The following is a 20289-nucleotide window of genomic DNA, read 5'->3' as shown; positions in this document are numbered from 1 at the left end:
CCGAAAGCAAGGTTTGAAGAGGGGTAAGGTGATAAAAAACACAATCTGAAACAATTACATTTTTTCCTTATTTTTTTTTACTCCTTTCTACCCGTTTGTCTGTTTTGTGTGTGTGTGTGTGTATATATATATCCACACACATATATAAATATATTTATATATATATATATATATATATATATATATATATATATAGAGGGTGAGGGGCAAGTTTTTAAAAATACATTTAGGGTACCCAATTATTATTTTTTGTTCCAACTAAGGGGCAATTTAGCGTGCCAATCCACCTACCCTGCACATCTTTGAGTTGTGGGTTTGAAACCCACACAGATATGGGGAGAATGTGCAAACTCCACATGGACCCAGGGCCGAGATTTGAACCCGGGTCCTCAGTGCTGTAGACAGCAGTGCTAACCACTGTGCCACCCTGCCGCCCAAGGGGCAAGTTAAAGTGGGAATTAGATAATAATTAACCAGTTGTATTTGCTGCATATTTGATTATAGTTTTTGTTTTGAATAAAAAGTAAATGTGTTGAAACTTACACACCTGTAACAGCCCGCAACAGCCTCCCCGAACAGGCGCCGGAATGTGGCGACTAGGGGCTTTTCACAGTAACTTCATTTGAAGCCTACTTGTGACAATAAGCGATTTTCATTTCATTTCACCTGGTGACTGTAATTATTGGACAGCCAAGGGCCAAAGACTTTGGGAATTTTTCGAAGAATTATTGGTTAATTCACTTGTGTTGTGATTCCGGGCCACGTGGGGCTGGAATTGACAGCGCCCTAGCCCAGGGTCTAGTAATAGTGCCAGCTTTGATTTTGTGCTATGCCAGCAAAAGAACAATGCCCCATTGAAAGAAAAAGTCTGAGAGTGTCACAAAGGCAGGCAGAACTTTAATTTTTTTAATACAAAGCATTGTTAATCTCATTCGTTTCAAACAAATTTGACATGAAATTATGCAAACTAAAACATTGTTGGAGATCCAGATTCTGATAGCTTAAAAGCTCTTTAGAAGGATTTTCTTCCATTTCTTTGCAAACAAAATGTGATGTGGTGCGCCTTGATATTAACATTGTATACTGGACTGTCACGTGGAATAAAAATGAGGCCGAGGTTTCTTCTCTTCCCCGCGAACAAACGCCAGACATGCTTTCATGAATACAAAAAAAAAATCCACTTTAAAAGCAGACTCACTAATCTCCTGGAATGTAGCTTGTGTTCATGGGCAGCACGGTAGCATTGTGGATAGCACAATTGCTTCACAGCTTCAGGGTCCCAGGTTCGATTCCGGCTTGGGTCACTGTCTGTGTGGAGTCTACACATCCTCCCCGTGTGCGCGCGGGTTTCCTCCGGGTGCTCCGGATTCCTCCCACAGTCCAAAGATGTGCAGGTTAGGTGGGTTGGCCATGATAAATTGCCCTTAGTGTCCAAAATTGCCATTAGTGTTGGGTGGGGTTACTGGGTTATGGGGATAGGGTGGAGGTGTTGACCTTGGGTAGGGTGCTCTTTCCAAGAGCCGGTGCAGACTCGATGGGCCGAATGGCCTCCTTCTGCACTGTAAATTCAATGATAATGTAACATGGATCACAGAGAGAAAAATTAAAAGTTAGCCTCAATCACAGGAATAACCTGGCACATCCAGGTGTATGTGTTTGTAAAAATTTATTCTTTCAGCAAGGCCAGCATTTGTTGCCCATCCATAATTACCCTTGAACTGAACAGCTTATCACACTAAATCAGAAGGCAGTTAAGAGTCATCCACGTTGCTGTGGAGTCTGGAGTCACGTGTAGGCCAGACTGGGTAAAGGTGGCAGATTTCCTTCCCTGAAGGACATAAGAACCAGATGGGTTTTTATGACAATTAACAATAGTTTTGTGGTCATCTTGTGGTCAACTGAGACTAGTTTGTCAGTTCCAGATTATTGCTTGAATTTACATTCCATCAGCTGCTGGGGTAGGCAGAACATTCGCATGGTCCTCTAGATTACGAGTCCCGTGACATTACCACTATGCCACCATTCTCCACCCCCACAATACAGTGTACGTTCATACGGCATATCATAGAATCCCTACAGTGCAGAAGGAGGTCATTCAGCCCACCGAATCTGCACTAACCCTCTGAAATAGCACACTTACTTCCCTGCCCTAGCCCTACACCCCTTAATCTAACCTACACATCCCTGGACACAAAGGGGAGATTTAGCATGGTCAATCCACCTAACCTGCACATCTTTGGACTGTGGGAGGAAACCGGAGCACCCAGAGGAAACCCACACAGACACGGGGAGAATGTGCAAACCCCACACAGACAGTCACCCGAGGCCAGAATTAAACCCAGGTCCTTGGCGCTGTCAGGCAGCAGTGCTAACCACTGCCGCCCCTGTTGCAGTAATGGTTAGTTTGAAGTAACTATGTAATGCTCAATAGAGTTTGGAGAGAGTAAATAAGGTGATTGGCAAAAGAATCCAAGGCATCACGAAGAAAAATCTTTTTTTTTTTTTTTTTTACACAGAGTGGTTAGGATCTGGAACACGCTGCCTGAGAGTGTGGTGGAGGCAGTTTCAATCGTGGCTTTCAAAAGAGACGTGACTTCCTCTTGTACTGAAACTGTTCCATGATGGGAAAAAAATTGTTTCCATTGGAAGGAGGGTTGATCACCAAATTTAAGATAATGACAAAAGAATTAGCGGGGCAATGAGAATTTCATTTTACACCTGTGAATGATCCAGAACGTGCTGCCGATAAAGGTAAAGAAAGCAGATTCAACAGTAACTTTCAAACAGGAACGGATAAATACTTGAAATGGAAAAAACACAGGGAAGAGGGGTGGGACGCTTTGGATCGCTCTTTCAAGGCATCAGCACAGGAATGATGGGCTGAATGGTCACCTTCTCTTATGCTACTGGGGTTTCTGTTCATTGGCTGGTTAAGATGAACTCTGTGACCAATATAGCCATGACTTCCACAGCCGACAGTGTGTAAATCAGGATCCAAGTTCAGTAAAAGCTGTTTAGTTCTGGTTAATGAGGACAGAAGTTTCAGATTAACAGAGACAATGCCTGATTCAGTTCAGAACGAAGCAAAGTCTTTGCTGCTGCAAAACAGCTGTTGGTATGAGAGGACAAACACTGGCAATGTCGCATTGAGGTCAGCAGAGAGATTCAAAAGCAATGTTGATGATTTCTTGTTCTGTGCCTCTCCTGCTTCAGCTTCTGAAATGGCAGGTTAATGGAACTGATTGACTTGATCATTCTGACTTAAGGGAGAAGGAGATTTTGAGACAAGCCAGTTCCTGCTCATTTCTGGTCAGCACTCCCATAGCTTTGTAGTTCCCAGTGGTCATCCAATATGGGAGCTCGATAGAAGGGAGGTAGAAGTAAGTGTTTGGCAGCGAGTACTCACCCTAAATACCAAAAGAGAGCAGTGTTACAAGGCAAGCATTTAAACAGGAAATGTTTATCAATGTGTTTGAAGCCAAGGTTTCTATCTGCAGCGATTAACTGATAATTTTTCTTCTCCTACAGGCCCCCATCTTGGCATTTTTTTCTCCTCTTTTTGACAACTTCCTCCCTCTCAACCTGAAAGAATCAATTCCTTGCTGAGTGCGTCTGACCACCCGTGCAACCACACGCAAGGGGAGCATCGCAGCCGAGCTTCTATTCTGTCCTCCTTGGATATTCTCTCAATTCTAAAGGGAGGTTTGAAAATAACAAACCGGATTGCAGACACTTGATGATTTTTTTGTTCCCTCGTCTGTGGAACTGGGGTGACTTGTGGCATCCCTCCCTCTGCCCTGGCTAGAACAAACTAACCCAACACTAACTAACTCCCTCTGCCCTGGCTATAACAAGCTAACTCAACACGAACTAACTACCTCTGCCCTGGCTATAACAAGCTAACTCAACACTAACTAACTACCTCTGCCCTGGCTAGAACAAGCTAACTCAACACTAACTAACTACCTCTGCCTGGCTAGAACAAGCTAACTCAACACTAACTAACTACCTCTCCCTGGCTAGAACAAGCTAACTCAACACTAACTAACTACCTCTGCCCTGGCTATAACAAGCTAACTCAACACTAACTAACTACCTCTGCCCTGGCTATAACAAGCTAACTCAACACTAACTAACTACCTCTGCCCTGGCTATAACAAGCTAACTCAACAATAACTAACTACCTCTGCCTGGCTAGAACAAGCTAACTCAACACTAACTAACTACCTCTGCCTGGCTAGAACAAGCTAACTCAACACTAACTAACTACCTCTCCCTGGCTAGAACAAGCTAACTCAACACTAACTAACTACCTCTGCCCTGGCTATAACAAGCTAACTCAACAATAACTAACTACCTCTGCCTGGCTAGAACAAGCTAACTCAACACTAACTAACTACCTCTGCCTGGCTAGAACAAGCTAACTCAACGCAAACTATTGACCTGTCTGGTCTCCATTTCTCAGCCACTTACAAATCAGAGTTTAAATTTACATTTTACACCATTATAGAAAACTTTAGACTAAACATTCGTGAAATAAGATTGGTCTAAATTCAGGCATGACTTTTTCAGCAGATTTTTTTCCAATGAAGGTCTGCATTATTGTGTTCAGATAACATTTTATGTTATTTTAAATGTTTTAATCAGTTAACAGGATGATGGTTTTGTTAGAGATTTTATGTTATTTTAAATGTTTTAAACGGTTAACAGGACAATGGCTTTGTTAGAGTGAGCATAGAACATACAGTGCAGAAGGAGGCCATTCGGCCCATCGAGTCTGCACCGACCCACTTAATCCCTCACTTCCACCCTATCCCCATAACGCAATAGTCCCTCCTCACCTTTGTGGTCACCGAGGGCAATTTATCATGGCTAATCCACCTAACCTGCACGTCTTTGGACTGTGGGAGGAAACCGGAGCACCCGGAGGAAACCCACGCAGACACGGGGAGAACGTGCAGACTCCGCACAGACAGTGACCCAGCGGGGAATCGAACCTGGGACCCTGGCGCTGTGAAGCCACAGTGCTATCGTGCTGACCACAGTGCTGAATGATAATGTCTCACAAAGGACCTCTCTCACTCTTTTCTTTACACTCTTCATTTTCTAGTCCTTTTGAAGGTAGACTATCCCATGTTATACCTCATTATCCCACCACAACATTTAGGGCGTGATCTAAAAGCCGCGTCGCGGCGGCTATGGAGGGGTAGGTCGCACATTTGATAGTTTCCTGCCTGTAATGGACTTTTGGACCTTTCCCCCCCGTTTTTTTCAGATTTTATGGGATAAAGCAATGAAGAGTGAGACAGTAGGAGAAATCCCCCTCCGTTGTATGGAGAATTGGACCAGAAGTGGCCGTGTGAGACGGCAAAGTCCAATAATGGAGACACAAGTAGAGCTGGTGACACGAGACAGCATGGCGGAGGTCAAGGGCCGTGGGGAGACGGCACAGTGGTCGACGGAGCAGCTGGTGAAGTTTCTCGAGGATTGCTTCGCCAAGCTGAAGAAGGACACGCTGGACTCGATTAAGGCTCGACTGATCAAATGGTTCAGAATCAGGAAACCCACGGGAGAGCGATCCCAGGAGGTCGAACAAAAGTTGTCCGAGCACGAGGAGCACATAACCGTGCTGGAAAGCAAGGTGGGGATGATGAACAACCGCCAGAAAAGAATGGAGGAGAAGCTGGAGGACCTGGAGAATAGGTCCAGGAGGCAGAATCTCAGAATTGTTGGCCTCCCTGAAGGCTGTGAGGGATCGGATGCGAGGGCCTATGTGACGGACATGTTGGAGAAGTTGATGGGGGCTGAGGTGTTCCCTCGGCCCCTGGAATTGGACAGAGCGCACAGAGCCCTCGCGAGGAAGCCCAGAGCGAACAAACCGCCGAGGGCCATGGTGGTACGTTTTCACCGTTTCATGGACAAGGAACACGTTTTGCGGTGGGCCAAGAAAGAACGGAGCAGCAAGTGGGAGAACTGAGTTGCGCATTTATCAGGACCTGGGAGCGGATTTGGGCAAGAGGCAAGCTGGGTTCAATTGGGCAAAAAAGACCCTCTTTAAGAAGTGGGTGAAGTTCGGGGTGCTGTACCCAGCCCGTCTGTGGGTCACACATGAGGAATGGGACTTCTACTTTGAAAAGCCAGGCGAAGTATGGACTTTTATTAAAGAAATGAAGCTGGAGGCGAATTAAAAGACACTTGAGCCTTGGAGAAGTACTGTGGCAGTGATTTGTGGTGCTGGATTGTATAAATTTAAGTAGCTCTATGTGAAATAATGGGCGGTGTGGATGGTTAACGGTTGCTCTGTCTTGCAGGAACCTTGTTAGAGGGGGGCGATGGGCTTTGAATTTAGTTCTGCTTTTTGGGTGACCATTTTTCTAATGTGATTGTTTCTTCACTGGTTTTTTTTCTGTTGTTTGTTTACTGGGGAATGTGATGCTTTTAAAATGTTTATTCACGTGGAGGGGGGGGGGGGGAGAGAGAGAGAGAGAGAGAGAGAGAGAGAGAGAGAGAGAGACTGCTTCGTGCCAGGAGCGAGAGCTATCGAGTCAGCATGGGTCAGCTGACTCTCGGAAGCGCAGTGTAGGGGGGGACAGGTGTTAAGCTGGAGCTTGACTTGGGGGATTGTGTTTTTAGTGTTGTTGCTGGGGGGGGGGCTGCTTTGCTGACAGGGGAGGAACTGTTACTAGGGAAACAATGGGAAGTCGGGAACGGTGACAGCCCGAGTGGAGACTCGAGGAAGCTCGAGGCTGGACTAAAAAGGGTGATGGCTAGTTGGCAGGGGGGTGGGTTTGGAAGCCCCCCCGTCCAGACTGATCACATGGAACATGAGAGGACTGAATGGGTCGGTCAAGAGGGCTCACGTGTTCGCGCATTTGAGGGAGCTGAAGGCGGATGTGGCAATGCTACAAGAGACGCACCTAAAGGTTACAGACCAGACAAGATTGAGGAAGGGGTGGGTTAGCCAAGTGTTCCACTCAGGGCTGGACTCAAAGACCAGGGGGGTAGCGATCTTGATCAGCAAACGAGTGGCATTCGAGGCAGGGAGAATTGTGTCAGACAAGGGGGGTAGGTACATAATGGTGAGTGGCAAGCTGGAGGGGGTGTGAGTGGTACTTGTGAACATACATGCTCTGAATTGGGACGACGTGGAATAGTCATTGATCCGGAATTGGACCGGTCAAAATCCAGGACAGGGAGGAGGCCGGCTGCAGCAAAGGAATTGAAGGGTTTTATGGAACAGATGGGGGGAGTAGACCTATGGAGGTTTGCACGGCCGAGGACGAATGAGGTTTCCTTTTTTTCACATGTCCACAATGTATACTCTCGCATCGACTTTTTGTTCTGAGCAGGGCGCTAATACCGAAGGTGGTGCATACTGAGTACTCGGCAATTGCAGTGTCGGACCACGCCCCGCACTGGGCGGATCTACGGGTTAGTGTGGAGAGAGGGCAACACCCGCTGTGGAGACTGGATGTGGGGTTGCTATCGGACGAGGAGGTCTGTGGGTAGGTTAACAAGTCCATCCAGAACTACCTGGAAAAAAATATAAGAGGGTGGTCTCTGCAGCGACGGTTTGGGAAGCTTTGAAGGCAGTAGTCAGAGGGGAATTAATCTCGGTACGGGCCCACAGAGAAAAGGTGGAACGGGCTGAGAGGGATAGGTTAGTGGAGGAGATACTCCAGGAGATATTCGGAGGTCCCGGAGGTGGGCCTACTAAGGGAGCGGCGGAGGTTACAGGTGGAGTTTGGGCTGTTGACCACAGGGAAAGCGATGGAACAGTTGAGGAAGGCAAGGGGGGCGATCTATGAGTACGGGGAAAAGGCAAGCAGAATGTTGGCGCACCAGCTCAGGAAAAGAGAGGCGGCCAGGGTGATAGGTAAAGTAAAGAGTAGAGGCGGTAATACTGTCCCAACAATGTCGCAGGCCTCAATTTCATTGATCCTGAAATGGGAGAAGGATCTGGAGCAATGCGGGCAGCACGGTAGCATTGTGGATAGCACAATTGCTTCACAGCTCCAGGGTCCCAGGTTCGATTCCGGCTTGGGTCACTGTCTGTGCGGAGTCTGCACATCCTCCCAGTGTGTGCGTGGGTTTCCTCCGGGTGCTCCGGTTTCCTCCCACAGTCCAAAGATGTGCGGGTTAGGTGGATTGGTCATGATAAATTGCCATTAGTGTCCAAAATTGCCCTTAGTGTTGGGTGGGGTGCTGAACTTGGGTAGGGTGCTCTTTCCAAGAGCAGGTGCAGACTCGATGGGCCGAATGGCCTCCTTCTGCACTGTAAATTCTACGATACAGGCCGATTTCTCGACTGAATGAGGATTTTAAACTGCTGGCTAAGATACTGGCCACAAGGATAGAGGACTGTGTCCCGGGGGTGAGAGGGGAAGACCAGACGGGATTTGTTAAGGGCAGACAACTCAAGGCCAATGTTAGAAGGCTTCTAAATGTTATTATGATGCCCTCAGAAGGAGAGGAGGCGGAGGTGGTGGTAGCGATGGATGCGGAGAAGGCTTTTGATCGGGTGGAGTGGGATTACCTGTGGGAGGCGCTGGGAAGGTTTGGGTTTGGTGAAGGCTTTATTGATTGGGTGCGGTTGCTCTATCAGGCACCAGTAGCGAGTGTGCGTACGAACCGGCTGAGGTCGGAGTATTTTGAACTACACCGAGGGATGAGGCAAGGGTGCCCCCTCTCCCCGTTACTGTTTGCTCTGGCCATAGAGCCATTGGCCATGGTGTTAAGAGCCTCTAAGAACTGGAAAGGGCTGGTTCGGCGGGGGGGGAGGGGGGGCTGGAGCATGGGGTCTCGCTCTACGCTGAAGACCTGCTCTTGTACATTTCGGACCCGTTGGAGGGGATGGGGGAAGTAATGCGAATCTTGGGGGAATTTGGCAATTTTTCGGGGTATAAATTGAACATGGGGAAAAGCGAGATGTTTGCGATCCAGGCAAGAGGGCAGGAGAAGAGACTGGGAGAGCTGCGGCTTAGAATGGTAGGGATGAGCTTTCGATATCTGGGAATCCAGGTGGCCCGGGAATGGGAGGCACTGCACAAGTTAAACCTATCCCGGTTGGTGGAACAAATGGAAGGGGACTTTAAGAGATGGGACATGCTCCCGCTATCACTGGCGGGGAGGGTACAGACCGTGAAAATGACGGTCCTCCCCAGATTTCGGTTTGTCTTTCAGTGCCTCCCCATCTTCATCCCTAAGGCCTTTTTCAAGCAGGCGAATAAGATTATTTCGGACTTGTGTGGGCAAGTAAAACCCCGCGAGTGAAGAAAGTGTTGCTGGAGCGCATTCGGGGGGGGAGGGTGGGTTAGCGCTGCCGAACTTCTGCAATTACTACTAGGCGGCTAATATAGTCATGATTAGGAAGTGGGTAGTGGGGGAGGGGTCGGCATGGGAGCGGATGGGGGCGGCGTCATGTAAAGACACCAGTTTGGGAGCATTGGTAACGGCACCTCTGCCGTTCTCGCCGGCCCGATACTCAACAAGTCCGTTGGTAGTGGCGGCTCTGAGGATCTGGGGGCAATGGAGGAGATATAAGAGAGTGGAGGGAGCAACAATTTGGACCCCGATTTATAATAACCACAGGTTTGTACCGGGTAGGCTAGATGGTGGGTTCCGGAGTTGGCAGAGGGCAGGAATTGGAAGGATGGGGGATCTATTTATAGACGGGAGCTTTCCCAGCTTGAAAGCTTTGGAGGATAAATTTAAATTGCCAGCAGGGAATGGTTTTAGGTATTTGCAGGTGCGAGACTTCCTGAGAAAACAGGTGCCGGCCTTTCCGCTACTGCTGCCACGGGGGATACAGGATAGAGTAGTTTCCAGTACTTGGGTGGGAGAGGGGAAGGTATCGGATATTTACCAGGAGCTTTCGGAGGTGGAGGAAACTCCGGTGGAGGAGCTTAAGGGCAAGTGGGAGGACCAGCTAGGAAGAGAGGTAGAGGTGGGGCTATGGGCGGATGCCCTAAGCAGGGTTAATACCTCCTCACCATGTGCCAGGCTCAGCCTGATACAATTTAAGGTAGTCCACCGGGCACACGTGACAGTGGCTAGGATGAGCAAGTTTTTCGGGGTAGAAGATAGGTGTTTGTGGGAAGCCCAGCAAATCATGTTCACATGCCCGAAGCTTAGAGGGTCTTGGCAGGGTTTTGCTAAGGCAATGTCCACGGTGCTAAAAACACGGGTGAGTCCGAGTCCGGAGGTAGCGATCTTGGGAGTGTCAGAAGATCCGTGAGTTCAGGGGGCGAAAGAGGCCGACGTCCTGGCCTTTGCCTCCCTGGTAGCCCGGAGACGGATCTTGTTAATGTGGAGGGACTCGAAGCCCCCGAGTGTAGAGACCTGGGTTAGTGACATGGCTGGGTTTCGCAGTCTTGAGAAAATAAAGTTTGCTTTAAGGGGGTCAATGTAAGTTGGGGGGAAGGAACCGAGGTTGGGAGGAGGAGTTTTACAAGAGGCAGTGGATGGGAGGAGCTGGAGACTTGGGGGGGTGGGGGGAAGGCTGGATGGCGTTGAGTGTAGGGGGGAGGGGGAGTGGACTCTATAGGTCAATGGTGACCATGGGCGGTCCCAGACTCCTTTTTCTTTTTCTCCTTTGTTTTTTGTTTTCACCGCGGGAGGGTTTGTTTTACTGGATGCATATATTGACAGGTGGGCCGTTGTTTGGGGTGGTGGGAGGATGGGATCGTTGGTATTGTTGGGGGGATTGATTTTGTATTTGTTACCATTTACTGTTTGTGGGTGGGGTGTAAATTTTTGAAGGAAAATGTGAAAATGTAGAATTTAAAAAAAAAAATTAAATTAAAAAGAGTGTCAATGTTAGGGTTCTCCCGGAGGGGGCAGCCATTCGTCGACTTTCTCGTGGAAAATTAAAAATGTCAGCAGATGCAGTATTCCAAGGGGGGTTGGGGGGGGCGGTTTGTTGTATGGTTGAGGTGCGTGAAGATTGGGCTGGGGGGGGAAATGTTTATTTTACCATGTTGATGTCATTGGTTTTGTTACTGTTGTAAACATTTTCAAATACCTTAATAAAATATTATTAAAAAATAAATAAAAGCCATGTCGCACCGGGCTCGAATCCGAGTGAGCCAGTGTGATCGCGGGAGAGTCCAAAGTCGGGAATCATGCCAGGCACTGATCGGTTTCCGATGTAACCCGTCCGCTCCCGTTGGCGAAATCCGGATCCCACCTCGGCGTGGCGAGAACCAATCATCAACAATTAAGGCCAATCACCAGCCCGTTAACGGGACGGACCCCCTATCTAACGGCCTCCTGTGATTAAACCGGATCCCCAGCGAGCAGTCACATGGACGCTGATTAATGCTGGTCCACACAAACGTGGACCAGACAACATAGCACCTGGGGGTCTCCCGGGCCATTGGGTCCCCTGCGTGGTAAAAAGTAGGATTGGGTAGCCTCCTGACCCTCCCCGGAACATGGGTACCTTGCACCTTGACACTGCCACCTTGGCACTGCCACAGGGAGGGTTTCCTCAGGGTGCTCCGGTTTCCTCCGAGTCCAAAAACGTGCAGATTAGGTGGATTGGCCATGATAAAGTGTCCCTTCGTGTCCAAAAAGGTTAGGAGGGGTTATTGGGTTACGGGGATAGGGTGGAAGTGAGGGCTTAAGTGGCTCGGTGCAGCCTCAATGGGCCGAATGACCTTCTTCTGCACTGTATGTTCTATGTACAGTGTCTGGATAGCACCGTAAAGCCAGCAGGAGCACTCCCAAGGTGGGACCCCTCCCTTCAGGCTCCCCCACATCCCCTTCCAGAACCCCCACCTGTCACCTCTCCCCAACCTCCTAGAAGCCCCTTCTTCCTTGCTCTGAACCCCCCAACCTCCTTTCATAGGCATGGCCCCCTTCGGGCCCTGACCCTTGGCAGTGGCACCTGGGCACCCTTGCATTGCCACTCTGGCAGTGCTCCTGCTGGCTTGGCAGTTCCAAGGTGCAGTGCCAAGATGCCTGCATTCCAGGGGAAGGCGAGGGGGCCACCCTGCACTATCCCTGGCCACCCAAGGGCCTCCGATAGCCTGGGTGAACCCCCAGGTGCACGTTTTTATGGACCAGTACTGAACGGCGCCCGGCTGTGGCCTCACTGGGGAAGCTGGTAGATCCTGGAAGGCTGGGGAAATTGGCCTTAAGTAGGTTTAAGGCCTACTTATGCAAGCATGATTGTGGGCGGGTTCCTGATCCCAACATCTCGCGGGACATTGGTCGATCCCATTAGGTGGCGTGGTTGTCGGGAAGCTCACAGGAGGCTTCGCCCAGTGTCTACCGGCCACGCTATGCTTCCATTGGGGCGTGATGTGGACAGTGGATCCCGCCCTTAGAAACCTTTCCGTTAGATCGCGCCCATAGTCGCAATCTTTCCTGAACATTTTCCAGGCAGTCACAACCCCATCAATTTATCCTGTAATTCCCTGATGATACTTAAGGCCAATTTCCCAAGTGTTAATCTTGCGATTTGTATTACAGTCTCGGCTGTTACTTTATGCAAGATAGGCTGAAGATGGTCTTACCGCTTTGAAAGGACAGTGACACGGGAGTCCGTATGTATATAGTGGTTCTGGGCAGTTTTCTCCCGGTGGGATCGCCTGATCTAGCAGCTGACAGACATCGTCGTAAACGCAACTTCCAATTTCTTCAACGCATGGGATTCTCACCCATATTCCAGAAACTTCCTTATTCAGTGTTAAATTAACCTGTCCAACAACAACAACTTGCATTTAGGTAGTGTCTTTAACACAGTAAAATGCCTCAATGTGCTTCAAAGTATTATCAAACGAAATGTACCACTGAAGGCGATGTTAGGGCAGATGGTCACAAATTTGGTGAAAGACGCAGGTTTTTACGAAGCATCTTAAAGGAGGGAATTCCAGAGTTCAGGATCTAGGCACGGCTGCCAACGGCAGAGTGATGAAAATCGGGGACGAAGAAGATGTCAGAATCAGAGGAGTACAAATACTTCAGAGTTGCAGGGCTGGAGGAATTTACAGACTTCGGTGTGGACGCGAGTAGTGCTGTCAATGCCATGGAGGGGTTTGAAAATAATGATGAAGATTTTTAAATTGTGGAGTTGCCGCGTTGGGTGCAAATGTATTCCAGCAAGCACTGGGATGATGGTCCAAAGATGCGCTGGTTAGGTGGCTTGGCCGTGATCAATGGGTGGGGTTATGGGGATAGGCCGGTGATCTTTCGGAGGGTCAGTGCAGACTCAATGGGCCGAATGGCTTCCTTCTGCACTGTAGAGATTCTACAGTTGGGGAAATAGGACTTGATGTAAGATAGGTTATGAGCAGTGGAGGTTTGGATGAGCTCAGGTTTATGGAAGATGTAAGGTGGGAGGCTGGGGAGGAGAACGTTGTTACCCTAGCCTCAACCATTCCAAAGCCGTGGATGAGGGTTTCAGCTTGAAGCAGCAGGGTGCAGGGTGGACTCTTACCTTTAAAGGTGCTACAAGGTTAATGGCAGTGGAACCTACAGCACTGGCTTTAAGATCCCCAGGAATGCTTATTGGATCCGGTTGGATTGAAAGAGTCTTGAGGATTGCCGGATCCTTTCCATTACCACAATTAGCCCATGAGAAGGAAGCATGACTTAGAATCTGAAAAACAGGAGACAATGTGTTATTGCAGTTGGTGACAAAGGGCAGGTTTAGTTATTCTCCCATCTGAACCACTATTTCCACGGATGCAATCTCAACATCAGAACACACACCTATGAGAGCTTTACTGCCTCTCTGACAGCGCAGGGCTCCTCCCCAATACTCCTCTCTGACAGCACAGGGCTCCTCCCCAATACTCCTCTCTGACAGCGCAGGGCTCCCCCCAATACTCCTCTCTGACAGCGCAGGGCTCCCCCCAATACTCCTCTCTGACAGCGCAGGGCTCCTCCCCAATACTCCTCTCTGACAGCACAGGGCTCCTCCCCAATACTCCTCTCTGACAGCGCAGGGCTCCCCGCAATACTCCTCTCTGACAGCGCAGGGCTCCTCCCCCCCAATACTCCTCTCTGACAGCGCAGGGCTCCTCCCCAATACTCCTCTCTGACAGCGCAGGGCTCCCCCCAATACTCCTCTCTGACAGCGCAGGGCTCCTCCCCAATACTCCTCTCTGACAGCGCAGGGCTCCCCGCAATACTCCTCTCTGACAGCGCAGGGCTCCTCCCCCCCAATACTCCTCTCTGACAGCGCAGGGCTCCTCCCCAATACTCCTCTCTGACAGCGCAGGGCTCCCCCCAATACTCCTCTCTGACAGCGCAGGGCTCCTCCCCAATACTCCTCTCTGACAGCGCAGGGCTCCTCCCCAATACTCCGCTCTGACAGCACAGGGCTCATCCCCCCAATACTCCTCTCTGACAGGGCAGGGCTCCCCCCAATACTCCTCTCTGACAGCGCAGGGCTCCTCCCCAATACTCCTCTCTGACAGCACAGGGCTCCTCCCCAATACTCCTCTCTGACAGCGCAGGGCTCCCCCCAATACTCCTCTCTGACAGCGCAGGGCTCCCCCAATACTCCTCTCTGACAGCGCAGGGCTCCTCCCCAATACTCCTCTCTGACAGCACAGGGCTCCTCCCCAATACTCCTCTCTGACAGCGCAGGGCTCCCCCCAATACTCCTCTCTGACAGCGCAGGGCTCCCCCCAATACTCCTCTCTGACAGCGCAGGGCTCCTCCCCAATACTCCTCTCTGACAGCACAGGGCTCCTCCCCAATACTCCTCTCTGACAGCGCAGGGCTCCCCGCAATACTCCTCTCTGACAGCGCAGGGCTCCTCCCCCCCAATACTCCTCTCTGACAGCGCAGGGCTCCTCCCCAATACTCCTCTCTGACAGCGCAGGGCTCCCCCCAATACTCCTCTCTGACAGCGCAGGGCTCCTCCCCAATACTCCTCTCTGACAGCGCAGGGCTCCCCGCAATACTCCTCTCTGACAGCGCAGCGCTCCTCCCCCCCAATACTCCTCTCTGACAGCGCAGGGCTCCTCCCCAATACTCCTCTCTGACAGCGCAGGGCTCCCCCCAATACTCCTCTCTGACAGCGCAGGGCTCCTCCCCAATACTCCCCTCTGACAGCACAGGGCTCCTCCCAATACTCCTCTCTGACAGCGCAGGGCTCCCCCCAATACTCCTCTCTGACAGCGCAGGGCTCCCCCCAATACTCCTCTCTGACAGCGCAGGGCTCCTCCCCAATACTCCTCTCTGAGAGCGCAGGGCTCCTCCCCAATACTCCTCTCTGACAGCGCAGGGCTCCTCCCCAATACTCCTCTCTGACAGCGCAGGGCTCCCCCCAATACTCCTCTCTGACAGCGCAGGGCTCCCCCCAATACTCCTCTCTGACAGCGCAGGGCTCCCCCCAAAACTCCTCTCTGACAGCGCAGGGCTCCTCCCCCCCCAATACTCCTCTCTGACAGGGCAGGGCTCCCCCCAATACTCCTCTCTGACAGCGCAGGGCTCCTCCCCAATACTCCTCTCTGACAGCGCAGGGCTCCCCGCAATACTCCTCTCTGACAGCGCAGCGCTCCTCCCCCCCAATACTCCTCTCTGACAGCGCAGGGCTCCTCCCCAATACTCCTCTCTGACAGCGCAGGGCTCCCCCCAATACTCCTCTCTGACAGCGCAGGGCTCCTCCCCAATACTCCCCTCTGACAGCACAGGGCTCCTCCCAATACTCCTCTCTGACAGCGCAGGGCTCCCCCCAATACTCCTCTCTGACAGCGCAGGGCTCCCCCCAATACTCCTCTCTGACAGCGCAGGGCTCCTCCCCAATACTCCTCTCTGAGAGCGCAGGGCTCCTCCCCAATACTCCTCTCTGACAGCGCAGGGCTCCTCCCCAATACTCCTCTCTGACAGCGCAGGGCTCCCCCCAATACTCCTCTCTGACAGCGCAGGGCTCCCCCCAATACTCCTCTCTGACAGCGCAGGGCTCCCCCCAAAACTCCTCTCTGACAGCGCAGGGCTCCTCCCCCCCCAATACTCCTCTCTGACAGCGCAGGGCTCCTCCCCAATACTCTTCTCTGACAGCGCAGGGCTCCCCCAATACTCCTCTCTGACAGCGCAGGGCTCCCCCAATACTCCTCTCTGACAGCGCAGGGCTCCTCCCCAATACTCCTCTCTGACAGCACAGGGCTCCTCCCCAATACTCCTCTCTGACAGCGCAGGGCTCCCCCCAATACTCCTCTCTGACAGCGCAGGGCTCCCCCCAATACTCCTCTCTGACAGCGCAGGGCTCCTCCCCAATACTCCTCTCTGACAGCACAGGGCTCCTCCCCAATACTCCTCTCTGACAGCGCAGGGCTCCCCGCAATACTCCTCTCTGACAGCGCAGGGCTCCTCCCCCCCAATACTCCTCTCTGACAGCGCAGGGCTCCTCCCCAATACTCCTCTCTGACAGCGCAGGGCTCCCCCCAATACTCCTCTCTGACAGCGCAGGGCTCCTCCCCAATACTCCTCTCTGACAGCGCAGGGCTCCCCGCAATACTCCTCTCTGACAGCGCAGGGCTCCTCCCCCCCAATACTCCTCTCTGACAGCGCAGGGCTCCTCCCCAATACTCCTCTCTGACAGCGCAGGGCTCCCCCCAATACTCCTCTCTGACAGCGCAGGGCTCCTCCCCAATCCTCCTCTCTGACAGCGCAGGGCTCCTCCCCAATACTCCGCTCTGACAGCACAGGGCTCATCCCCCCCAATACTCCTCTCTGACAGAGCAGGGCTCCCCCCAATACTCCTCTCTGACAGCGCAGGGCTCCTCCCCAATACTCCTCTCTGACAGCACAGGGCTCCTCCCCAATACTCCTCTCTGACAGCGCAGGGCTCCCCCCAATACTCCTCTCTGACAGCGCAGGGCTCCCCCAATACTCCTCTCTGACAGCGCAGGGCTCCTCCCCAATACTCCTCTCTGACAGCACAGGGCTCCTCCCCAATACTCCTCTCTGACAGCGCAGGGCTCCCCCCAATACTCCTCTCTGACAGCACAGGGCTCCCCCCAATACTCCTCTCTGACAGCGCAGGGCTCCTCCCCAATACTCCTCTCTGACAGCACAGGGCTCCTCCCCAATACTCCTCTCTGACAGCGCAGGGCTCCCCGCAATACTCCTCTCTGACAGCGCAGGGCTCCTCCCCCCCAATACTCCTCTCTGACAGCGCAGGGCTCCTCCCCAATACTCCTCTCTGACAGCGCAGGGCTCCCCCCAATACTCCTCTCTGACAGCGCAGGGCTCCTCCCCAATACTCCTCGCTGACAACGCAGGGCTCCCCGCAATACTCCTCTCTGACAGCGCAGCGCTCCTCCCCCCCAATACTCCTCTCTGACAGCGCAGGGCTCCTCCCCAATACTCCTCTCTGACAGCGCAGGGCTCCCCCCAATACTCCTCTCTGACAGCGCAGGGCACCTCCCCAATACTCCCCTCTGACAGCACAGGGCTCCTCCCAATACTCCTCTCTGACAGCGCAGGGCTCCCCCCAATACTCCTCTCTGACAGCGCAGGGCTCCCCCCAATACTCCTCTCTGACAGCGCAGGGCTCCTCCCCAATACTCCTCTCTGAGAGCGCAGGGCTCCTCCCCAATACTCCTCTCTGACAGCGCAGGGCTCCTCCCCAATACTCCTCTCTGACAGCGCAGGGCTCCCCCCAATACTCCTCTCTGACAGCGCAGGGCTCCCCCCAATACTCCTCTCTGACAGCGCAGGGCTCCCCCCAAAACTCCTCTCTGACAGCGCAGGGCTCCTCCCCCCCCAATACTCCTCTCTGACAGCGCAGGGCTCCTCCCCAATACTCTTCTCTGACAGCGCAGGGCTCCCCCAATACTCCTCTCTGACAGCGCAGGGCTCCCCCCAATACTCCCCTCTGACAGCGCAGGGCTCCTCCCCAATACTCCGCTCTGACAGCGCAGGGCCCCTCCCCAATACTCCTCTCTGACAGCGCAGGGCTCCCCCCAATACTCCTCTCTGACAGCGCAGGGCTCCTCCCCAATACTCCTCTCTGACAGCGCAGGGCTCCCCCCAATACTCCTCTCTGACTGCGCAGGGCTCCCCCAATACTCCTCTCTGACAGCGCAGGGCTCCTCCCCCAATACTCCTCTCTGACAGCACAGGGCTCCCCCAATACTCCTCTCTGACAGCGCAGGGCTCCTCCCCCAATACTCCTCTCTGACAGCGCAGGGCTCCCCCAATACTCCTCTCTGACAGTGCAGGGCTCCCCCAATACTCCTCTCTGACAGCGCAGGGCTCCCCCCAATACTCCTCTCTGACAGCACAGGGCTCCTCCCCAATACTCCTCTCTGACAGCGCAGGGCTCCCCCCAATACTCCTCTCTGACAGCGCAGGGCCCCTCCCCCAATACTCCTCTCTGACAGCGCAGGGCTCCCCCAATACTCCTCTCTGACAGCGCAGGGCTCCCCCAATACTCCTCTCTGACAGCGCAGGGCTCCTCCCCCAATACTCCTCTCTGACAGCGCAGGGCTCCCCCCAATACTCCTCTCTGACAGCGCAGGGCTCCCCCCAATACTCCTCTCTGACAGCGCAGGGCTCCCCCCAATACTCCTCTCTGACAGTGCAGGGCTCCCCCCAATACTCCTCTCTGACAGCGCAGGGCTCCCCCCAATACTCCTCTCTGACCGCGCAGGGCTCCTCCGCAATACTCCTCTCTGACAGCGCAGGGCTCCCCCCAATACTCCTCTCTGACAGCGCAGGGCTCCCCCAATACTCCTCTCTGACAGCGCAGGGCTCCCCCAATACTCCTCTCTGACAGCGCAGGGCTCCTCCCCAATACTCCTCTCTGACAGCGCAGGGCTCCCCCAATACTCCTCTCTGACAGCGCAGGGCTCCCCCCAATACTCCTCTCTGACAGCGCAGGGCTCCCCCCAATACTCCTCTCTGACAGCGCAGGGCTCCCCCCAATACTCCTCTCTGACAGCACAGGGCTCCTCCCCAATACTCCTCTCTGACAGCGCAGGGCTCCTCCCCCAATACTCCTCTCTGACAGCGCAGGGCTCCCCCCAATACTCCTCTCTGACAGCACAGGGCTCCCCCCAATACTCCTCTCTGACAGCGCAGGGCTCCCCCAATACTCCTCTCTGACAGCGCAGGGCTCCCCCCAATACTCCTCTCTGACAGCGCAGGGCTCCCCCAATACTCCTCTCTGACAGCGCAGGGCTCCCCCCAATACTCCTCTCTGACAGCGCAGGGCTCCTCCCGAATACTCCTCTCTGACAGCGCAGGGCTCCTCCCAATACTCCTCTCTGACAGCGCAGGGCTCCCCCCAATACTCCTCTCTGACAGCGCAGGGCTCCCCCCAATACTCCTCTCTGACAGCGCAGGGCTCCCCGCAATACTCCTCTCTGACAGCGCAGGGCTCCTCCCCAATACTCCTCTCTGACAGCACAGGGCTCCTCCCCTAATACTCCTCTCTGACAGCGCAGGGCCCCTCCCCAATACTCCTCTCTGACAGCGCAGGGCCCCTCCCCAATACTCCTCTCTGACAGCGCAGGGCTCCACCGCCAATACTCCTCTCTGACAGCGCAGGGCTCCTCCCCAATACTCCTCTCTGACAGCGCAGGGCTCCTCCCCCCAATACTCCTCTCTGACAGCGCAGGGCTCACCCCAATACTCCTCTCTGACAGCGCAGGGCTCCCCCCAATACTCCTCTCTGACAGCGCAGGGCTCCCCCCAATACTCCTCTCTGACAGCGCAGGGCTCCTCCCAATACTCCTCTCTGACAGCGCAGGGCTCCCCCAATACTCCTCTCTGACAGCGCAGGGCTCCCCCCAATACTCCTCTCTGACAGCGCAGGGCTCCTGCCCAATACTCCTCTCTGACAGCGCAGGGCTCGTCCCCAATACTCCTCTCTGACAGCGCAGGGCTCCTCCCCCCAATACTCCTCTCTGACAGCGCAGGGCTCCTGCCCAATACTCCTCTCTGACAGCGCAGGTCTCGTCCCCAATACTCCTCTCTGACAGCGCAGGGCTCCTCCCCCAATACTCCTCTCTGACAGCACAGGGCTCCCCCCAATACTCCTCTCTGACAGCGCAGGGCTCGTCCCCAATACTCCTCTCTGACAGCGCAGGGCTCGTCCCCAATACTCCTCTCTGACAGCGCAGGGCTCGTCCCCAATACTCCTCTCTGACAGCGCAGGGCTCCTCCCCAATACTCCTCTCTGACAGCGCAGGGCTCCTCCCCAATACTCCTCTCTGACAGCGCAGGGCTCCTCCCCAATACTCCTCTCTGACAGCGCAGGGCTCCTCCCCCCAATACTCCTCTCTGACAGCGCAGGGCTCCTGCCCAATACTCCTCTCTGAC

The 20289-nt window shown here is 53.2% G+C and overlaps 1 protein-coding gene across 1 annotated transcript in view; it reads right to left on the bottom strand.

Annotated features, from left to right (window-relative positions):
- Positions 1 to 880: 880 nt before the first annotated feature.
- The window catches only part of LOC140399063 (ganglioside GM2 activator-like), a 40328-nt gene continuing 20919 nt past the window's right edge, over positions 881 to 20289 (bottom strand). The window contains exons 2-4 of the mRNA XM_072488159.1: positions 13445 to 13606; positions 12522 to 12704; positions 881 to 3407 (exon numbers count right to left, since the gene is read on the bottom strand). Of these exons, the coding sequence (XP_072344260.1) occupies positions 3252 to 3407; positions 12522 to 12704; positions 13445 to 13606 (501 nt within the window). The 3' untranslated portion in view covers positions 881 to 3251. The remainder of the gene's footprint in view (positions 3408 to 12521; positions 12705 to 13444; positions 13607 to 20289) is intronic.

This window comes from Scyliorhinus torazame, chromosome 22 (genome assembly GCF_047496885.1).
Source record: "Scyliorhinus torazame isolate Kashiwa2021f chromosome 22, sScyTor2.1, whole genome shotgun sequence".
NCBI classification, from domain to species: domain Eukaryota; kingdom Metazoa; phylum Chordata; class Chondrichthyes; order Carcharhiniformes; family Scyliorhinidae; genus Scyliorhinus; species Scyliorhinus torazame.
Note: the sequence above shows the minus strand (reverse complement) of the source record. Positions and strands in the feature narration are given on the sequence as shown.